The 22482-nt window shown below is 43.7% G+C and overlaps 1 protein-coding gene across 2 annotated transcripts in view; it reads left to right on the plus strand.

Annotated features, from left to right (window-relative positions):
• sfswap (splicing factor SWAP) overlaps window positions 1–22482 on the plus strand; it is a 122573-nt gene that overhangs the window by 58324 nt on the left and 41767 nt on the right. For both annotated transcript variants that reach the window (XM_036967198.2, XM_036967199.2), the window contains exons 11-12: window positions 3216–3321; window positions 3834–4067. In XM_036967198.2, the coding sequence (XP_036823093.2) occupies window positions 3216–3321; window positions 3834–4067 (340 nt within the window). The remainder of the gene's footprint in view (window positions 1–3215; window positions 3322–3833; window positions 4068–22482) is intronic.

The raw sequence follows: 22482 nt of genomic DNA on the forward strand, positions 1-22482 counted from the left end.
AATTCCAGAAAATTATGTCATGGCTTTAGAAGCTTCTGATAGGCTAATTTACATAATTTGAGTCAATTGTAGGTGTACCTGTGGATGTATTTCAAGGCCTACCTTCAAAGTCAGTGCCTCTTTGCTTGACATCATGGGAGAATCAAAAGAAATCAGCCAAGACCTCAGAATAAAAATTGTAGACCACAAGTCTGGTTTATCCTTGAGAGCAATTTCCAAACACCTGAAGGTACCACGTTCATCTGTACAAGCAATAGTACGCAAGTATAAACACCATGGGACCACACAGCCGAAATACTGCTCAGGATGGAGACACGTTCTGTCTCCTGGAGGTTAACGTACTTTGGTGCGAAAAGTGCAAATCAATCCCAGAACAACAGCAAAGGACCCTGTAAAGATGCTGGAGGAAACGGGTACAAAAGTATCTATATCCACAGTAAAACGAGTCCTATATCGACGTAACCTGAAAGGCCGCTCAGCAAGGAAGAAGCCACTGCTCCAAAACTGCCAAAAAAAGCCAGACTACGGTTTGAAACTGCACATGGGGACAAATATTAGACTTTTTGGAGAAATGTCCTCTGGTCTGATGAAACAAAAATAGAACTGTTTGGCCATAATGACCATCGTTATGTTTAGAAAAAAAGGGGGGGCTTGCAAGCCGAAGAACACCATCCCAACCGTGAAGCACCGGGGTGGCGGCAGCATATCGTGGGGGTGCTTTGCTGCAGGAGGGACTGGGGCACTTCACAAAATAGATGGCATCATGAGGCAGGAAAATGATGTGGATATATTGAAGCAACATCTCAAGACATCAGTCAGGAAGTTAAAGCTTGGTTGCAAATGAGTCTTCCAAAGGGACAATGACCCCAAGCATACTTCCAAAGTTGTATCAAAATGGCTTAAGGACAACAAAGTCTAGGTATTGGAGTGGCCATCACAAAGCCCTGTCCTCAATCCTATATAAAACTTGTGGGCAGAACTGAAAAAGTGTGTGCGAGTAAGGAGGCCTACATACCTGACTCTGTTACACCAGCTCTGTCAGGAGGAATGGGCCAAAATTCACCCAATTTATTGTGGGAAGCTTGTGGAAGGCTACCTGAAATGTTTGACCCAAGTTAAACAATTTTAAAGGCAGTGCTACCAAATACTAATTGAGTGTATGTAAACTTCGGACCCACTGGGAATGTGACGAAATAAATAAAAGCTGAATTAAATCATTCTACTATTATTCTGACATTTCACATTTTTAAAATAGTGGTGATCCTAACTGATATAAAACTGTATTTTTACTAGGATTAAATGTCAGGAATTGTGAAAAACTGAGTTGAAACGTGTTTGGCGAAGGTGTATGTAAACATCCAACTTCAACTGTAGCTAGGTGGGTCAACCAACTGTATAAACATCTCAGTTTCGGTTCATACGCAGAATGGAAAATATTGATTGAAAGTGGGGCATACTTTCTTTCAATCCACACACACTGCTGGTAAAAGTATAGCATAGATTTAAACATCCCTATTGTAAGAAATAAGGATATGTTATTTCAAATGTTATATTTGTGTATATATATATTTACACTTTTTTGTTGTAGTACTTTTTACCCCTTTTTCTCCCAAATTTTGTGATATCCAATTGGTAGTTGCAGTCTTGTCTGATCGCTGCAACTCTCGTATGGACTCGAGAGAGAGAGGCGAATGTCGATACCCATGCGTCCTCCAAAACACGACCCTGCCAAGCCTCACTGCTTGCTCAACCCGGAAGCCAGCTGCACCAATGTGTCGGAGGAAACACTTTACAACTTGTGACCGACGTCAGCGTGCATGCGCCCGGCCCGCCACGAGTCACTGGAGCGCGATGGGACAAGGACATCCCAGCCGGCCAAACCCTCCCCTAACCCTTACGTCGCTGGGCCAATTGTGCCACTGCCTCATGGGTCTCCCGGTCACAGCCGGCTGCAACACATCCTGGGATCGAACCTAGGTCTGTAGTGACGCCGCTGCGCCACTCAGGAGCTTATATTTCTATTTCTGCCCAGGACCCACGTTTCATCCTCTTTCTCCCCCATCAAAGATGCTCATCTTCATGGAGGCAGATTCCTTAGCCAGACTAACGGTCCCCTGATCTCTCATTCCAGAGGGCCACGGCTGAAGAGCTCGCTGCCACACTTCCTTAATAGAACTGTAAAATATTGAAAAACTTCCATTAGCGACACAGAACTACCTATCTGCCTTATTTCTCGCTCTCCCTCCACCCTCTTTCTCTCTCTCTCTCCCTTCACCCCTCATTCACTCACACACACTTCTATCACTCTCTTCCCTTATTCTCTCCTCATTCTGCCTTTCCCTCTCTCCCTGAGAAACCCAGGTAATTGAGGCCTAACAGTCAGCTGCAAAGGCAGCTTTGTCAGACATGTTGCCCACCAATCATGGCATCATGAAGTGGGATTATGAGTCCATCCTCATGTAGGGAGAAACGAGAGGAAACGACCCACGTGTTGTTTTCTTGTTTGTCTCTAACGGCTAGCCTGGTGTCCAGACTCTTTCTATCGTATACCTACTAGCAAGCTAGTGATGACTATTTGTTAACATACAACATGGTCTCTGATCTGGTGCTCAGGCTAGTCCCTTTCCTCCTATGTCCCTACTGAGCTGGTATGGTCCATGTTCAGAGACTGCACTCAGAAAAGGAGACCTGAGGCATGTGTTCTCCCACACGGAATTGGCCTTGTGGAAGTGGCTGTCCCCTGGTCCCTCCACCACTGCATGTTGCAATGATTAAACCTCTCTGTCAGTGTCTTATGGTGAACGGTGCACAGAGCGGACAGAGCATTCCAATGAGGGCAGTGACGACAGAAGGAGGGCGGCAGAGGAGTGGTCAGCCCTCTGTACTGTGAAATGGGCTTTCCGTTACCGTTCAGCCTGCAACCAACCCTCACTGTGCCTCACTCACATCTATTTTTGACTGTTAACTTTTAAACCCAATCCCAAACAAAGCTTTGCAAATAGCATGCTGACATCACTTAGCCTAAGCACACAATACTTTCCTATGAAATAAAATAAAAAGCACTGCCCTTGTAAGTTCTAAATCATTTTCACTTCACTAATTGATGAGCTTTAAATAGCCTAGGTATTGTGTCTGGTATGTTCTCATTTCTCGTTCTCAGAACAACCCCACGCGCTTTGTTCTTAAAATAACTGTATTCTCTGTCCTCTCTGTAGCGTGGCTCTTCAGACGGCCTGGGCCCAGCGGAGGGGGAGGCAGACAGGGGCAGCGTTGGTAACTGTCCCTCTGACAAACAGCTGAATGAAGGCAAGCCAATTAAAGGTAAGACTTGTACACACACCACAGCATTTAGAGGCTGACCTTGACACAGTCCCAGTCGTCACAGCCCGGCCTGCCCGCTCTGATAATTAAACTGTCTGAGGATGCTTGTTTTTTTTTCTTCCTGCTTAATTGTTTGTTTGGTGAGTGGGAATGCTGAGGCCTTTGTTGATGAGTAGACAGTGGAGGTGGTTGCGGTGGTGGTACGCTTGTGTTTTGCGGAGTGTGTGTGTGTGTATGTGTGGTTTCCTTTAGAACTGTCAGCTAGAAAATGGACTAAATGATTAGGTGGCTGCAGGCTGCGGGGTGGCTGAGGTTCATGTCTTTGGCCCATGGTAATGATGGTTAACCCCCAGCTCAATGATTCTCTCTCCCTGTCTTTCTCTCTCTCTGTCTGCCTGCGGAAGGTTAATGGTTTATGGTAAAATTAGTGACTCTGGCACATGTTTTTGTCTTAAACGACCTCAAGCTTTAACCAAACACCCCCCCCCCCCCACCTCCGCCTTTCTTCCCAGTGCCCTTTGCGCCGATCTGCTTCGCCATCAAAGCCAAAGAGAACGACATGCTACCGCTGGAGAAAAACCGTGTACGGCTGGACGACGACTCAGATGATGACCCGGACAAGTTGCTGGGCGAGGAGGGTCTGGAGGCCCTGCTGGAGGGGGCGGAGATGGTGGTCAGAGCGGTCAGTGCGACCCCCGAGGAGAAGAGACCCACTCTCACCCTGGAGGAGCTGGAGGCTAAACAAGGTAGCTAGCTACTACTGCTCTCACTGGCTGCACTTCATATATTAAAGAACATCTTATTTTACTTGACCTAAATCCTTTTTTGGAATGCCCATAAATGGCCATGTGGCTCAGTTGCAATGCCCTTAAATGGCCATGTGGCTCAGTTCCAATGCTCCTAAATGGCCATGTGGCTCAGTTGGAATGTCCCTAAATGGCCATGTGGCTCAGTTGGAATGCCCCTAAATGGCCATGTGGCTCAGTTGGAATGCCCCTAAATGGCCATGTGGCTCAGTTGGAATGCCCCTAAATGGCCATGTGGCTCAGTTGGAATGCCCCTAAATGGCCATGTGGCTCAGTTGGAATGCCCCTAAATGGCCATGTGGCCCTGTTGGAATGCCCCTAAATGGCCATGTGGCTCAGTTGGAATGCCCCTAAATGGCCATGTGGCTCAGTTGGAATGCCTCTAAATGGCCATGTGGCTCAGTTGGAATGCCCCTAAATGGTCATGTGGTCAAGTTGGAATGCCCCTAAATCAAATGTAATTATATAGCCCTTCTTACATCAGCTGATATCTCAAAGTGCTGTACAGAAACCCAGCCTAAAACCCCAAACAGCAAGCAATGCAGGTGTAGAAACACGGTGGCTAGGAAAAACTCCCTAGAAAGGCCAAAACCTAGGAAGAAACCTAGAGATGAACCAGGCTATGAGGGGTGGCCAGTCTTCTTCTGGCTGTGCCAGGTGGAGATTATAACAGAACACGGCCAAGATGTTCAAATGTTCATAATAATAATAATAATCACAGTAGTTGTCAAGGGTGCAACAAGTCAGCACCTCAGGAGTAAATGTCAGGTGTCTTTTCATAGCCGTACAGATACTCATTAAGAGTATCTGTACCACTCCTGCTGTCTCTAGAGAGTTGAAAACAGCAGGCCTGGGACAGGTAGCACGTCCGGTGAACAGGTCAGGGTTCCATAGCCACAGGCAGAACAGTTGAAACTGGAGCAGCAGCACGGCCAGGTGGACTGGGGACAGCAAGGAGTCATCATGCCAGGTAGTCCTGAGGCATGGTCCTAGGGCTCAGGTCCTCCGAGAGAGAGATAGAAAGAGAGAATTAGAGAGAGCATACTTAAATTCACACAGTACACCGGATAAGACAGGAGACATATTCCAGGTATAAGACTGACCCTAGCCCCCCCGACACATAAACTACTGCAGCATAAATACTGGAGGCTGAGACAGGAGGGGTCAGGAGACACTGTGGACCCATCCGATGATAACCCCGGACAGGGCCAAACAGGCAGGATATAACCCCACCCACTTTGCCAAAGCACAGCCCCCACACCATTAGAGGGATATCTTCAACCACCAACTTACCATCCTGAGACAAGGCCGAGTAGAGCCCACAAAGATCTCCGCCACGGCACAACCCAGGGGGGGGCGCCAACCCTAAATGGCCATGTGGCTCAGTTGGAATGCCCCTAAATGGCCATGTGGCTCAGTTGGAATGCCCCTTGCAACGTCAGGGTCTTGGTTTCAATTCCCGCTGGGGCCACCATACCAGAAAATGATGTTTAAAACCACTACTGGAAATCACTTTGGATACAAATATCTGTAAAATGGCATATATTATTATATAATTGAAGTGAATTGATCCACCAAAGATATAAACTCAGCAAAAAAAGAAACGTCCTCTCACTGTCAACTGCATTTATTTTCAGCAAACTTAACGTGTAAATATTTGTATGAACATAACAAGATTCAACAACTGAGACATAAACTGAACAAGTTCCACAGACATGTGACTAACATAAATTTAATAATGTGTCCCTGAACAAAGGGGGGGTCAAAATCAAAAGTAGCAGTCAGTATCTGGTGTGGCTACCATCTGCATTAAGTACTGCAGTGCATCTCCAGTTCTTGCTGTGAGATGTTACCCCACTCTTCCACCAAGGCACCTGCAAGGTCCTGGATATTTCTGGGTGGAATGGCCCTAGCTCTCACCCTCCTATCCAACAGGTTCCAGACGTGCTCAATGGGATTGAGATCTGGGCTCTTCGCTGGCCATGGCAGAACACTGACATTCCTGTCTTGCAGGAAATCATGCACAGAACGAGCAGTATGGCTGGTTGCATTGTCATGCTGGAGGGTCATGTCAGGATGAGCCTGCAGGAAGGGTACCACATGAGGGAGGAGGATGTCTTCCCTGTAACGCACAGTGTTGAGATTGCCTGCAATGACAACAAGCTCAGTCCGATGATGCTGTGACACACCGCCCCACACCATGACGGAGCCTCCATCTCCAAATCGATCCCGCTCCAGAGTACAGGGCTCGGTGTAATGCTCATTCCTTCGACGATAAACGGGAATCCGACCATCACCCCTTGTGAGACAAAACTGCAACTCGTCAGTGAAGAGCACTTTTTGCCAGTCCTGTCTGGTCCAGCGACGGTGGGTTTGTGCCCATAGGCGACTTTGTTGCCGGTGATGTCTGGTGAGGACCTGCCTTACAACAGGCCTACAAGCCCTCAGTCCAGCCTCTCTCAGCCTATTGCGGACAGTCTGAGCACTGATGGAGGCATTGTGTGTTCCTGGTGGAACTCGGGCAGTTGTTGCCATCCTGTACCTGTCCTGCAGATGTGATGTTCGGATGTACCGATCCTGTGCAGGTGTTACACGTGGTATGCCACTGCGAGGACGATCAGCTGTCCGTCCTGTCTCCCTGTAGCGCTGTCTTAGGCGTCTCACAGTATGGACATTGCAATTTCTTGCCCTGACCACATCTGCAGTCCTCATGCCTCCTTGCAGCATGCCTAAGGCACATTCACACGGATGAGCAGGGACCCTGGGCATCTTTCTTTTGGTGTTTTTCAGAATCCTTAGAAAGGCCTCTTTTAGTGTCCTAAGTTTTCATAAATGTGACCTTAATTGCCTACCGCCTGTAAGCTGTTAGTGTCTTAACGACCGTTCCACAGGTACATGTTCATTAATTGTTTATGGTTCATTGAACAAGCATGGGAAACCCTTTACAATGAAGATCTGTGAAGTTATTTGGATTTTTACGATTTTTATCTCTGAAAGACAGGGTCCTGAAAAAGGGCAGTTTCCTTTTTTGCTGAGTTTATATAGGCCCTTTTCAATTCTTGGTAAATATTTCCTTAGTCAGTGTGAAGGACCTGTACTAGTCTGTCTGCTGTATTGCCATCTCTCAGTAGGAAATAAATCAAGTATTTTTTTTTTTTAAGGACAGTGGAAGTTACTAAAAATGCTTATTTTTTTGTTAAACCAACACTTTCCCACCCCAAGGCTACAGCATTTCTTATCTTCTCTCACTGTCCTCCGAGAGTTGCAGAATTTCCTCTTCACTTAAGCTTGCTCCTCTTTTCATGCATCTGACAGACAGCATCTTAGATGGCATAGAGATGGCCCTGTTCAGGTCAGACTGGAGGCTTGGCTAGTTCACCACCCTCATACACCGCCGGCTCTAAGTGTCTTCTGTCGTTGCCGGTCTCTTTTTCACTCTCGCTTAAGTTATATTAGCTGTCTGTTAATACAGCCGTCACTCGCTGGGAGAGCTGCGGGCGGACTACGAACGACATCGCTCAATCAAATACACACGCATGCTCCGCCTTTGCGGGAAGTTAGACTAGCCGGAATGGAGGGAAAATGGAATTGGGAAGACGAGGCACAGCAGTAAATATGTTGAACAAAACTGGTAGAAAGTGAGAGAGGGAGAGAAAAGGATGGCTTTTTAAAGGAGTGCTTCCAGAAAGGAAGGAGAGACTGGATGCAGTAAACCACAGTTGTATTTCTCTCAAAAGTTTCGACACACCTACTCATTCAAGGGTTTTTCTTTATTTGTACTATTTCTTACATTGTAGAATAATAGTGAAGATGGAATCATGTAGTAAAGTAGCCACCCTTTGCATTGATGACAGCTTTGCACACTCTTGACATTTTTCTCAACCAGCTTCATGAGTTAGTCACCCCCTTACTTTGTGCAATTTCCGCCTGAAGACATACCCAAATCTAACAGCCTGTAGCTCAGGCACAGAACCAAGGATATGCATATTCTTGGTACCATTTGAAAGAAAACATTTGAATTGAATGTAGGAGAATATAACACAATAGATCTGGTTTAGATAATGCAATGAAATAAACAGTACGTTTTATTTTTGTGTTTTTGTATCATCATCTTTAAAATGAACAAGATAAAACAAACATTCAGATAGGATGATGGGGACAATTTCAGTGAAAAATATTAGAGGGCAACAGTACTTGTGCAAAGTTTCAGAATTATAACTTCCAAAATGAGTGTGCTACATGACATTTATCATGAAGTCACCCAGGTGTCCCACACAAGTAGCCCAAATGTACCCAAGTGGCCAAATTGGTGAAGGTATACATTTTGAAATAAATAACTATATACAAAATACCAAAATGGTATTCTAACACACACCCCCCAAAAAAATTGAGAAAAAAAATGGGGGGGGGGGGAATAATTATTGATTAAAAAATATATGGAAAAAAATATATACATACATTTACAAAATAACATGGGTAACTATTTACACACTTTCAATATTTGGAAGACCCTCAGTCCTCTATCAAATCTAATGTATTTATATAGCCCCAGCCTAAAACCCCAAACAGCAAGCAATGCAGGTGTAGAAGCACGGTGGCTAGGAAAAACTCCCTAAAAAGGAAAAAACCTAGGAAGAAACCTAGAGAGGAACCAGGCTGAGGGGTGGCCAGTCCTCTTCTGGCTGTGCCGGGTGGAGATCACAGTGGTTGTAGAGGGTGCAACAGGACAGCACCTCAAGAGTAAAAATGAACCGTTTAGGGTTCCATAGCCGCAGGCAGAACAGTTGAAACTGGAACAGCAGCAAGGCCGGGTGGACTGGGGACAGCAAGGAGTCATTGCAGGTAGTCCTGAAGCATGGTCCAAGTGCTCAGGTCCTCCGAGAGAAAGAAGGAGAGAAAGAGAGAGCAGACTTAAATTCACACTAGACACTGGATAAGACAGGAAAAGTACTCCAGATATAACATACTGACCCTAGCCCCCACCCACTTTGCCATATAACCCCACCAACTTTGCCAAAACTCTAGACAATATTCTGCTGCTGATGCCAGATGCCATAGCAGTCTCTTTCTGATGTAAAGCAGAGGGTCACTGAGCATGTGGTGCATGTGATGGGAGACTTCATCTTGCAAACAACACAGCAACGCCTCCATGCTGTGCCCTTTTGGCCCTTAGGCACATCCATGCCTGCACAAATATATTTGGGCAGATGAACACTTGTGGCAGGAGCAGAAGGGACAGGGCTTGATGCAGTGGTGCTGTAGCCAGCAAGCTCATTGATGAGCTGCTCTCTGAAGGCTTTCTGTGAGAGGAAGGGCTTTCCACAGCTCCTAGCCATTTCCTTGTGTAGGATGAATGCATTCACCACAGCAATGTCGATGAAATGATAGAAGGTCTTGTACCATTTCATTGTCTTATGTAGAACATTGTAATAGCCTATTTGCGCATCTGACAGGTCCACACCTCCCATGCTCTTGTTGTAGTCCTTTACTGCAGTTGGAATGGGGACATTTTTGGTGGTCCATGCCCCGGCACCGTTCTTCACACGCCTGACAACATGATCCCCATTGAAGGACTTGTGGATTGTTGTGCACATCACCACCTCTCTGGTATCCATCCACTTTACAAAAAGCAGGCCATCTTCACAGATCCATCGCATGGTCCCCCGCTCAGCCCGCTTAGGCATGTCGTTCACCTTCGTCTTCGGAAAGCCCACCCTGTTGGTACGAATGGTGCCACAAGCCCACACATCCAGCTTCCTTAGGTCTGCAAACAGGGTAGGGCTTGTGTAGAAGTTATCCACAAACAGTTTGTAGCCCTTCCCTAGCAGTTGAAAATCCAATAACTCCATTACAGAGTCATAACTAAGTCCCTTACCGGTAGCAAAACTGTTCTTCCCCTCATAGACAAAGAAATTGCATGTGTAGGCACACACAGAATCAGCCAACACAAACAGCTTGTAATCCCACTTGGTTGGTTTGTTTCTCATGTATTGTTTGAGGCCAATTCTGGCCTTTGAGGCTACCATCCTCTCATCGATTGACACGTTCTGGGTTGGCTGAAAGTACGTCTTGCAGGCCTCAATAATGCTGTGGTAGAGAGGTTTCATTTTGCACAGTCTATCAAACGTTGCTGTGCCTCTCTTCTTCTCATTCTCTTCATCAACCTTTGGGTCACTGATATGAAGCGCCCGTGAGAGAACCAGAAACCTTTTGCAGGACATAACAGTCATGGGGAAAGACAGTAGGTAGAGAGATGACATTTCCAGTAGTCCTTCAGGCTTTTCAGCCTCACCAGCCATGTAGATGACCAGTGAAAGTTAGCAGAAAAGGTCTGACATGGATATGGGCTTCCATGCTACCTTTTTGCCTGCTTGCTTCTTCTCCCCATTCTTATTTGTGTTACAAACGAGCGAATCTACAACAGATTGTGTGAAAAACAGCTGAAAAAGCTGAAGGGGGTGTAAGTTGCGGTCGGGTTCACCTGAGGTCCTGGCTTCCTTTTCGGCCTAAAAGTTGGTTGGGGTGGCTCCACATCATCTTCTAGGACGGTGTGCCAACGCCCTTCTGACCCTCTGTTAGCGGGTGGCACACTTCCCCTCCTCTGCTTCTTTGTCAATCACAAATAATATTTTATATTAATTTCAAACAACGGCATTAGCATGAGAGCAACTTACAAGTCCAAAACAATGTCCTCTCCGTTCAAAAAAGATTCCTCAGTTTCAGAATCAAAACTATGGGAGCTAATGGAGTCTTCAAAAATCAGATCTGTCTCACTTTCATGATCAATCTCCTCTAAAATGGTTTCTACATTCGTATATCTAGTCTTAGAATTAGCTTTCTTTGACTTATTCGCCATGATGTTCGATAAAGAAACAGCTGAAGATGCAAGTCACTGAAAAACGTCTGTGCGTAATAAGCTTCGCTCCTTCACAGTTCAATTTGCAATGGCGAAAGAACGCCAGCGTTCAATGTGTTGGTTTGTCTTACAACAAAGAACCATGTGGGCCTTTTACCTCTGCTCATTGGCTATCTACCCAGCTAGATTTCAAGAAGATCAGTGGTCATTGGGTTAAAATGGACTCAATCAACGAGACAGTGGTCATATAATTGGTGCACAATAGGCTCCTCACTTGTTGTATTCCAATAGTTTTTTCCGGGTCAATACATCCCTCAAAATGACCCATCAAGTTTGGTTGTGTTACAAACAAACAGTTGATTTCAAGGAAACCAAACATGACTGGATAAAGTCAGGGAAAGTCTGTCTATTTACGTTGGATGTTACTTCGAAAATTGAATGACAGGAAATTCAACGAGATAAGCGTTCACAAAATGTTTCGTGTTAGGCTATAAAAAATGGATTTAACCGAACAAAAGACGATTCATTGTGTAACAATGAGCCATGGGATTGCAACCAGAGCAAGATCTTCAAAGGTAAACGATTTATTTCAATGCAATCTGTGAATTTGTTATGCAAGTGCTGGTTAAATAAGTAGTTTGATATGGGGGTCTGTGCTCAGATAATCGCAGCATATTCTTTCGCAATAAATACTTTTTTAAACATGACAATGCAGTTGGATTAGCAAGATTCTAGGCTTTTGAAGCATGTGAGACACTTGTATTTTCAGGAATGTTTAATATGACTATTTGTGGCGAACACCGTATGTTGTCGAATTCAAACCCGTATCCGGGATGGGCAGTTCAGAAAGGTTTAACACGTGTGCCTTCTTAAAAGTTAATTTGTGGAATTTATTTCCTTCTTAATGTGTTTGAGACAATCAGTTGTGTTGTGACAAGGGAGGGGTGGTATGCAGAATATAGCCCTATTTGGTAAATGACCAAATCCATATTATGGCAAGAACAGCTCAAATAAGCAGAGAGAAACAACAGTCCATCATTGCTTTAGGTCAGTCAATACAGAACATTTCAATAACTTTTCAAGTTTCTTCAAGTGCAGTCACAAAAACAATCTAGTGCTATGATGAAACTGGCTCTCATGAGCACCGCCACAGGAAAGGAAGTCCCAGAGTGACCTCTGCTGCGGAGGATAAGTTCATTAGAGTTACCAGCCTCAGAAATTGCAGCCCAAATAACTGCTTCACAGAGTTCAAGTAACAGACACATCTCAACATCAACTCTTCAGAGGAGACTGTGTGAATCAGACCTTCATGTTCGAGTTGCTGCAAAGAAACCACTACTAAAGGACAACAATAATAAGAAGAGACTTGCTTGGGCCAATAAACACGAGCAATGGACATTAGACCAGTGGAAATCTGTGCTTTGGTCTGATGAGTTTGAGATTTTTTTTAGATTTTTGTTTCCAACATCCGTGTCTTTGTGAGACGCAGAGTAGGTGAACGAATGATCTCTGCATGTGTGGTTCCCACCGTGAAGCATGGAGGAGGAGGTGTGATGGTGTGGGGGTGCTTTGCTGGTGACGCTGTCTGTGATTTATTTCGAATTCAAGGCACACTTAACCAGCATGGCTCCCACAGCATTCTACAGTGATACGCCATCCCATCTGGTTTGCGCTTAGTGGGACTATCATTTGTTTTTCAACAGGATAAACACACATCCAGGCTGTGTAAGGGCTATTTGGCCAAGAAGGAGAGTGATTGAGTGCTGCATCAGATGACCTGGCCTCCACAATCACCTGACCTCAACCCAATTGAGATTGTTGGGATGAGTTGGACCGCAAAGTGAAGGAAAAGCAGCCAATAAGTACTCAGCATATGTGGGAACTCCTTCAAGACTGTTGTAAAAGCATTCCTCATGAAGCTGGTTGAGAGAATGCTAAGAGTGTACAAAGCTGTCATCAAGGCAAAGGGTGGCTACTTTGAAGAATCTCAAATATAAAATACTTTTTTGGTTACTACATGATTCCATATGTGTTATTTCATGGTTTTGATGTCTTCACTATTATCCTACAATATAAAACATACAAAAAATAAAGAAAACCCCTTGAATGAGAAGGTGTCAACTTTTGACTTGCACTGTATGTGCACACAATCTCAGGAGTGTGATGATGCAAATGTAAAGGCAGGTCTGACTAACGGGACCCATTCATAATGTTTACTGTGCATTCAGCCTGGTCTCTCTCACTCTCACACGCGCTCTCGCACTCACTCACACACACACACACACACACACACACACAGATCCACCAAATGTTCTGGTATTTAGGCCTAGTTTCGGGGGCTGGTTCAGGCGGACAATGCACACACACACCCGGCCCCAGCGGAGGGTAAGCGGAACATCTGTGTGATTATCTCAGGGTAAAGAACGGGCCTGGCAAGTGAAATGAATTGCTGTGTGGCCAGGAGGCTGTCACTCAAATGGCCTAATTCCTTAGGGGTATTGATTACAGACAGAGAAACCTAATCTGTATTGATGGTCTGTAAAGGATCACACAGGCTGCCTGTGATTACCAGTGCCGGGATTCAGCAGACAACAGACGCGTGTGTGCATTCATGTCTTCATGTTTTTCTATCCAAATGAACCTCAACACGACAACAGCCCCCCTTCAAGCGAATGAGCAGTCATTCTGACAGCAAAATTAGAACCGTGTAGATAATACATTTCATGTATGCTATCGCAAAAGTAATAATTTGGTTGTGTTTATAAAGGTCTAAGGTAACATTAGAGTACTATTTTATTCTACTAATTCTACTAACACCATAGCATACACACACACTACTGTTCAAATGTTTTTGGTCACTTAGAAATGTCCTTGTTTTAAAAAAAATGTATGTCCATTTAATATAACATCAAATTGATCAGAAATACAGTGTAGACATTGTTAATGTTGTAAATGACTATTGTAGCTGGAAACGGCTGATTTCTTTAATGGAATATCTACATAGGTCTCCAGAGGCCCATTATCAGCTACCATCACTCCTGTGTTCCCATGGCACATTGTGTTAGCTAATCCAAGTTTATCATTTTAAAAGGCTAATTGATCATTCGAAAACCCTTTTTCAATTATGCTAGCACAGCTGAAAACTGTTGTTCTGATTAAAGAAGCAATAAAACTGGCTTTCTATAGACTAGTTGAGTATCTGGAGCATCAGCATTTGTGGGTTCGATTACAGGCTCAAAATGGCAAGAAACAAATAACTTTCTTCTGAAACTCGTCAGTCTATTCTTGTTCTGAGAAATTAAGGCTATTCCATGTGAGAAATTGCCAAGAAACTGCTGGCCTTCTAGGCAGAGTTCCTCTGTCCAGTATCTGTGTTATTTTGCCCATCTTAATCTTTTCTTTTCTTGGCCGGTCTGAGAGATGGCTATTCTTTGCAACTCTGCCTAGAAGGCCAGCATCCCGGAGTCGCCTCTTCACTTTTGACATTGGGACTGGTGTTTTGCGGGTACTATTTAATGAAGCTGCCAATTGAGGACTTGTGAGGTGTCTGTTTCTCAATAGACAGTCTAATGTACTTGTCCTCTTGCACCAGGGCCTCCTACTCGTTCTATTCTGGTTAGAGCCAGTTTGCTCTGTTCTGTGAAGGGAGTAGTACACAGTGTTGTACGAGATCTTCAGTGTCTTGGCAATTTATCACATGGAATAGCCTTCATTTCTCAGAACAAGAACAGACTGACAAGTTTCAGAAGAAAGCGCTTTGTTTCTGGCCATTTTGAGCCTGTAATCGAACCCACAAATGCTGATGCTCCAGATACTCAACTCAAGTCTATAGTTGTATTGCTTCTTTAATTAGAACAACAGTTTTCATCTGTGCTAACATAATTTCAAAAGGGATTTCTAATGATCAATAAGCCTTTTAAAATTATAAACGTGGATTAGCTAACACAACGTGCCATTGGAACACAGGAGTGATGGTAGTGTGTGTGTGTGTGTGTGTGTGTATTCACATGTGAATTATATATTATCATGATGCCCAAAGTAAGGCAAGAAACAATGCCTTTTTTCTCTGACTTTTTCTAATCCTAGTCACACCTCATTTAGCCTAGCCCCATAGGCTTATATGTTTTGATAAGGTTTGTGTCACAACTAAAGTGGCCAAATAACTCATTCAAATGAAGCACATTAATCCTCTTTACAAGGTGTGTAGAGTCTAACTGGCATACATAAGCAGCGTGTGAGTTTCAAGTTTGGGGAAGATCATTTTCACCATAAAAACGGCACTTTTATAATAAAATCATTACATGCATAATCTCATTTGTGGTCACTTTTGATAATGGTGTTTTTCCGTTAATGGAACATTTGCGCTTACTGCAGTGTGCACATTGCTGCTCTTATAATGTGAAGATATATCCTGATAGTTTCTCTACATTTTAAGCTAAATGTTCTGATCTGTTGCTTCAGCCTCATTTTGTCATAAAGTTATTTTGATGCTAGTAGTGATATTATTTTGGGATCTATTGCATCCCACAACTGTCCCAGACTGTTTGGAAAATGTATTTCTCGCACAGAATAGAATAGGTCAACTTTTGTACTATGGAGGATAGTAGATTGACTAGTGCCAAAGCTGTTCGTTAGACCTACTCATCTTGTTGGCTGACGAAAAGTAAATGAGGACAGTTCTTCCAATATCTTCAATATGCGCCTCGGAATTGGATAAGGATGTACGCAGTTGCGTCCCCGATTTGTCTGTCTTCACTTGTAGCCTGTGAGTAAGACCTGATCACGTGACGGAGAGCCATGCGAGTGAGAGGTGCTATGGAGCATGCAGCACTCAGGGAAAAGGGAATTATAATTATTATATTTAGCCCAACATCCCAACGCCTTTCATGGAACTTTATTCAAATCATCATTAGTCGCATTATGCAGCCATACAAGGTATTACAAATCTAAACATAGGTTTGTATCACAACTAAAGTTACATGAATAACTCTACATTTAGCATATAGGAGTACATATTTCTTTAACCGCTTAGCACAGTATAGCCACGTGTTCACTCCCTCATCGTTTGGAGAAAATATAATTTCTATATTGTTCAGTTTGTTCAATTGTATTCTTCATACTATAAAATAATGCCACAGAATCCTAAGCAAATCTTGTCTGCTAAATGAACTAGTGTAGCCCACAGCCCTTTGGCATAGCCAGATCAGGGCCTGACATAAGGACAACTCAGTATTCTATTCTGTTCATCTGAAATAGACAACATTTTCTTCATATCATGTTTCTTTAGGCCTGTCTAAAATAAATAATGGATTTATTGTGAAGGTGTAGGCTATATTACATGGATTTATTAGACTTTTTCAAATGTTGATGTTCCAAAGGTCTCCATCAGTGGCTTGTGTGGAAGCCAGGAGATATTAAATGTGTTTATATTAATTGACAGTCAATTATCATGAGACCAGCAGTTATTTGCTTGACAATCACCGGCTGACAAAATTTATTGACCGCCACAGCCCTAGGCCAGAGTAGATTGACAAGACTACTTGTATTCGGTGGACTGATATAGGGTACCTACCATTTGGAGATTATAATTAGAATAAAGCAATAGAATGGTTTGCTGTAATTACTGTAACTTCTTTGTTGTATTATCCCAAACGAACGTAGTAGTTTCACCAATTAAGGATTCTAGCTTTAATGCTGTTGTGAAAAAATGCTTGTCTGTTGTCTGCCACACCCTATATTTCAGTGTGTCTGATCTTCCAGACCACTAGGTCCATTTTATGGAAAGCATAATGTATGTCAGCACTCTATTATGACCAATGAGGGACCACGTCAATAGTTCTTTACTGCCTTTAAGGCCCACAGCTGTGCTGTTATTGAGTGAGACCAGTGGCAGCTCTCATTAGTAAAGTGTGTGTCTCTCTGTGTGTGTGCACGTGGTTGTTCGTGTGAGTGCGTGTGTGCGCGTGCCTGTGCTGTCTTAAGTCCTTTTGTCTCTAAAACATCTTTTGATTGCTGTGGCAATCTGCTTATACATTTACAACAAAAAATATAAATTTGTTCCGTCATCTTCTATCTTCCCCCTCCCTTAGTGCTGTTGTAAAGAAGAACAATAGCAGGATTTGTTTTACTGATGGCTGGCCCAAAATGTCTTATTTTTGAAGCAGCGCAAATGGTTTGATTGCTAAAGCACTTGAGTGGCCAAGAACCCTACTTATTGGGGGGCCTCAAACAGTCTGAACAGGCCCAAACAGATCCACAGATGATGCAATCTCTATTGCACTCCACACTGCCCTTTCCCACCTGGACAAAAGGAACACTTATGTGAGAATGCTATTTGTTGATGACAGCTCAGCATTCAACACCATAGTACCTTCAAAGCTCATCACTAAGCTAAGGATCCTGGGACAAAACATCTCCCTCTGCAACTGTTTCCTGGACTTCCTGACGGGCCGCCCCCAGGTGGTGAGGGTAGGTAGCAACACATCTGCCATGCTGATCCTCAACACTGGAGCTCCATATGGGTGCGTGCTCAGTCCCCTCCTGTACTCCCTGTTCACCCATGACTGCATGGCCAAGCATGACTCCAACACCATCATTAAGTTTGCAGACGACACAACAGTGGTAGGCCTGATCACCGACAACGACGAGACAGACTATAGGTGACACCAGGCGGTGTCAGAGGAAGGCCCTACAAAGTGTCAAAGACCCCAGCCACCTCAGTCATAGACTGTTCTCTCTACTACCGCATGGCAAGCGGTACCGAAGTGCCAAGTCTAAGACAAAAAGGCTTCTCAACAGTTTTTACCCCCAAGCCATAAGACTCCTGAACAGGTAACCAAATGGTTACTATTTGCATTGTGTGCCCCCCCCAACCACTCTTTTTACGCTGCTGCTACTCTCTGTTTATCATACAGTATATGCATAGTCACTTTAACCATACATTAATGTACATACTACCTTAATCAGCCTGACTAACCGGTGTCTGTATGTAGCCTCGCTACTTCGGTAGCCTCGCTACTGTATATAGCCTGTCTTTTTACTGTTGTTTTATTTATTTACTGACCTAACACCTTCTTTGCACTGTTGGTTAGAGCCTGTAAGTAAGCATTTCACTGTAAGGTCTACACCGCCTATTCAGGTCACGTGACAAATAAACGTTGATTTAGGATTTAGGCCTGCCTGCCGGTCTGTCTTTCTCTTTCATTTTGTTTTCTCTCCAAGTCACTGTCCTCCTTCACCTTTCACTCACTCCTTTTCACTTGTTATTTCTAAGTCACTTTTTCTCCCTCTCTCATGCTTACTCTGTCTCTCTATAATTTTTTCACTCCATTAAGGAAGTGGGTCTACCTTAGGGTGGTAGTTCTGTTCTGTCCCTGGTGTGTTCACACTAAGCCCCATATGATTTGCCTTGGTAGCCAGCCTATTTATAGTATAGAAAGAACTATATTCACCCCCTATGGTTGCGTAATATAAGGACTTGTTTTTGTGCTCTCCCTGTGTGCTTCCGATGAACAGACTAGGGAAGATTGCAGATGGTTATCGCTGCCCACACACAGTAAATTGAGCTATTGTATTCGGGGCTGGGCAATTTATCCCCGCACCACGTTCAATGGCCACAGTCCACATTACATGCCCGGAGTCCACGTTAATATAGTCCTCGTGATCACTGTCGTCCTCTTCTCCCCCATGATTTGTTACTGTAGCACATCATCTTTCTCTCCCCATTCTCTCATTTTCTCTGACCTCTGTCACATCCCTGTGTTCTCTCTGTCATTAAACAGTTACGTTGGGCTGTGCCTACAGAGAGGAATGTAGGCAGGCATAACGGTAATTGCAGATGATGGCAGGAGACCCAGTTAGCTAATTTCACTGTATAAGTGGAATTCACACTGGAGGCCTTTTGGGACCTGTTCCGAAATGGACCTGGGGCTTTCCCATCCACACCCAATATGCATAAATACATTTTTATAAATATAGAGACCCGTTCCAAACGGAACCGAGGGCATCTAGACCCGTTCCGTATAGACCTGGTCGGATCCAGACCAGGTCCGATCTGAGTGAGGGAAGCAGCAGAATAGCCCATTTTAAGCTACTTTATTAACCGGAGGTAATAAAGTGCGAGGGAGAGGAGGTAGAGAGAGGTGGCGCTATAGCATGGGCCGTACTGTGTGTGTATGCTCCTGTGAGTGTGAGCGAGTGACACAGGAACAGGGAGGAGAGAGGGAGAGATGAGAGACTGCAACCAACCAAGCCGACTCACGCTATAGTAGACTAATAGCTGCCATAACTAGGTCATTTATCATCCAATATGATTACGTAGTATCTGTCTTAACTAGGCTAATTGAGGCTGCATGCGCTTTCTCGTCCCAAACTGTTGCAAACAACAACTCCATTCAGAATGTGAAGTAGCAACTACCTGTTGGTCCTTCTCCTTTAACTTTTAATTCCATCTTCCATTGATTAGATATCTGTTAACTTTTGTCCCACATGGAGGCTCTATGATTGTAGCCTATTGCCACTGATTAATTATGATTAGTCAACAACAGGGTTGCACATTTTGGGTAGTATTAAGTGGTGGAAACTTTTCGTGGGAATTAACTGGAATATATGGGAATTAATGGAAATATATGAAAATGAATATTAATACTATTTAAATGTAGATGTTTTTTTGCATTGGATTTATTTACCATATCATATGAAGACAGAAACATGAACATTTTACCTTATCATCAGTAGACATAATTGCAAATGATTTAAATCCTTCCAATAGAAAAAAAAAAAAAAAAATGTAGTTATGAATTGAACTTTAATTAAATGTGTTGTCTCTTCACATGGGATGATTTCACTGAACAACAAAATAAAGGGAATATTGAATGATCCCCAATGATCCTTCTAATCTCCCAAAAACAGTTTCAACATGCATCTGTAAACCAAAGCTTCAGGTTCCAGACTGTCTTCCTCTAAGGCTTTCATGTCTTCTCCCTGGACCTCCTCAATGCCCACCTCTTGAACATCAGACTCTAAGGCCTCATCTTCACTGTCACTTTCCAACCCTGTTGAGGATGGCTCTCTTCTAGAGTGTATCCATTGTTTTCAGTGCCATGATGTCCTTGAGGAGAATATTTAATACACGAGCAGCACAGCCAATGGGTGTGATGTGAGGATAAGACTCCTCCACTTTAGACCAAGCAGCCTTCATGTTTGCAGCATTGTCTGTCACCAGTGCAAATACCTTCTATGGTCCAAGGTCATTGATGACAGCCTTCAGCTCATCTGCAATGTAGAGACCGGTGTGTCTGTTGTCCCTTGTGTCTGTGCTCTTGTAGAATACTGGTTGAGGTGTGGAGATGATGTAGTTAATTATTCCTTACCCATGAAGATTCAACCTCCCATCAGAGATAATTTCAATGCAGTCTGTTTTCTCTATGATTTGCTTGACCTTCACCTGAACTCTGTTGAACTCTGCATCCAGCAAATGAGTAGATAAATCATGTCTGGTTGGGTGGGGTGGTTGCTGGGCGGAGAACATTCAGAAATCTCTTCCAATACACATTGCCTGTGAGCATCAGAGGTGAACAAGTTGGATACACAGCTCGAGCAAGACATTCATCAGCATTTCTCTGACTACGTTCCTCCATTGAGTCAAAAAACGTCTGATTCCAGGAGGACCATGAGCTGTTGCTATCGACAAGGTGTCTGATTCATCATTTACACCTCAAATAGAAGTAGAGGGACTTGTGTCAGAGGTTACTTGTTGTGAGCACTGAGGGAACTTTATGCACTTGGCCAGAGGATTCTGCATCTTTGTTGCATTCTTCACGTATGAGTTGGCACAGTTTTTGCAAATGTACACAGCTTTTCCTTCTACATTAGCTGCAGTGAAATGTCTCCACACATCAGATAGTGCCCGTGGCATTTTCCTGTAAAGATTAGAACAAAAGGAGAAACCAATACAATTCCATATACAGATAAATAGTTAAGCAGTTAGATTAAACAAGTCCTTTGTAAGATGTTTTAAAATGAAACGTATGTAAACCGGTGAATTAACACTCCTCAGTTAGCAGGCTCAAGCAAACTAAAACCCACATGGTAGCAAAAACTAACTACCAGAAATTGTTAACAAGTTATAAAGGATTTAAACACACGTTGTTGAAGGCTACTATTTGCTCGTTAACAAAAAAGAGTGTATGTCATATAAAATATATTCACCCCACCCAGTATTGTAATCAAAACTTACCAGAAAGCATGTGGTCCTTGGCTCAGACAGTCGTAGTGTGGGCTCAATAGCATCTCATTAGTGTGAATAGCATCTCATTAGTGTGAAAGATCTTGAGAATCAGCTGTACATGTGATGGAAGACTGCACTGTGCATTCAGAGGGTTGCAATTCCATTGAATTGGGGATAGTTTAACCAAAATATGCCACACGACCTAGAATTGCCTTAAGTGTATCCCACAAAAAAGGTTCAGGAATATTCCGTAAATTTACCGTAGAGTTTCAGACCCTTTGCAACCCTAGTCAACAACAACAATGCTACACACGCCATTCCAGGTGAAAAGTCAAAGAGCAGCAGGATAAATTATACAGTTTCTCTCTCTACTGCAGTCACGTTCAGATCTATATGGGTCCTACCGAACTAGTCATTTAAAATTACACATACCTGTGACCCAAACCCATGAAATGATTTGGAATTCTGGATCCAGACCCTCTTGGGTATTCAGGTACAGGTGGATCCGTGAACACCTCGAATTCAAACTACATCCACACTCTTTAGCCAATCCACAAACTTTACCTATGAGGTGATGTGTTTGGGAATGGTAAGCTGAAATGTGGCCATAAGCTTCAATACACTCATACCATGTCATACCCCATATATTCCTATTTCACCCATCTTCAATACAGTGATAATGTCTACAAAATGTACCTTAAACACTGTCTTAGACACCTCTCTCTGCCTGCTTCCTTGTCTGCCCTCCACTGCTCCATTTGATCCTACACTGCCACTCGCTCTCCCCCGCTCTCTTCTCTTCCTCCCCCGTATTCTTTCTCTCCTCCTCTGCTCTTTTCCGATCTCCTCCCCAGCCAAGCCTCCACAGTACAGTAGCTTTTCTCTCACACACCTTGACACAGAGGGGAATCACTCACACTCAACACATATTTGACCTCTTCTCTCTCTCGCTCTCTTTAAATTCTTTGTGTATCTGTAATCTGAGGGAATTATGTGTCTCTAATATGGTCATACATTTGTCAGGAGGTTAGGAAGTGCAGCTCAGATTCCACCTCATTTTTTGGGGAGTGTGCACATAGCCTGTCTTCTCTTGAGAGCCAGGTCAGCCTACGGCGGCCTTTCTCAATAGCAAGGCTATGCTCACGGAGTCTGTACATAGTACACACTTAAGGAAAGTTTTGACTATCTGTTTAGGGCCAAATAGCATTCTAGTTTGCTCAGTTTCTTTGTGAATTCTTTCCATATGTCAAGTAATCATATTTTTGTTTTCT

This window comes from Oncorhynchus mykiss, chromosome 29 (assembly GCF_057628025.1).
Source record: "Oncorhynchus mykiss isolate SJ-2025 chromosome 29, ASM5762802v1, whole genome shotgun sequence".
Classification (NCBI taxonomy): domain Eukaryota; kingdom Metazoa; phylum Chordata; class Actinopteri; order Salmoniformes; family Salmonidae; genus Oncorhynchus; species Oncorhynchus mykiss.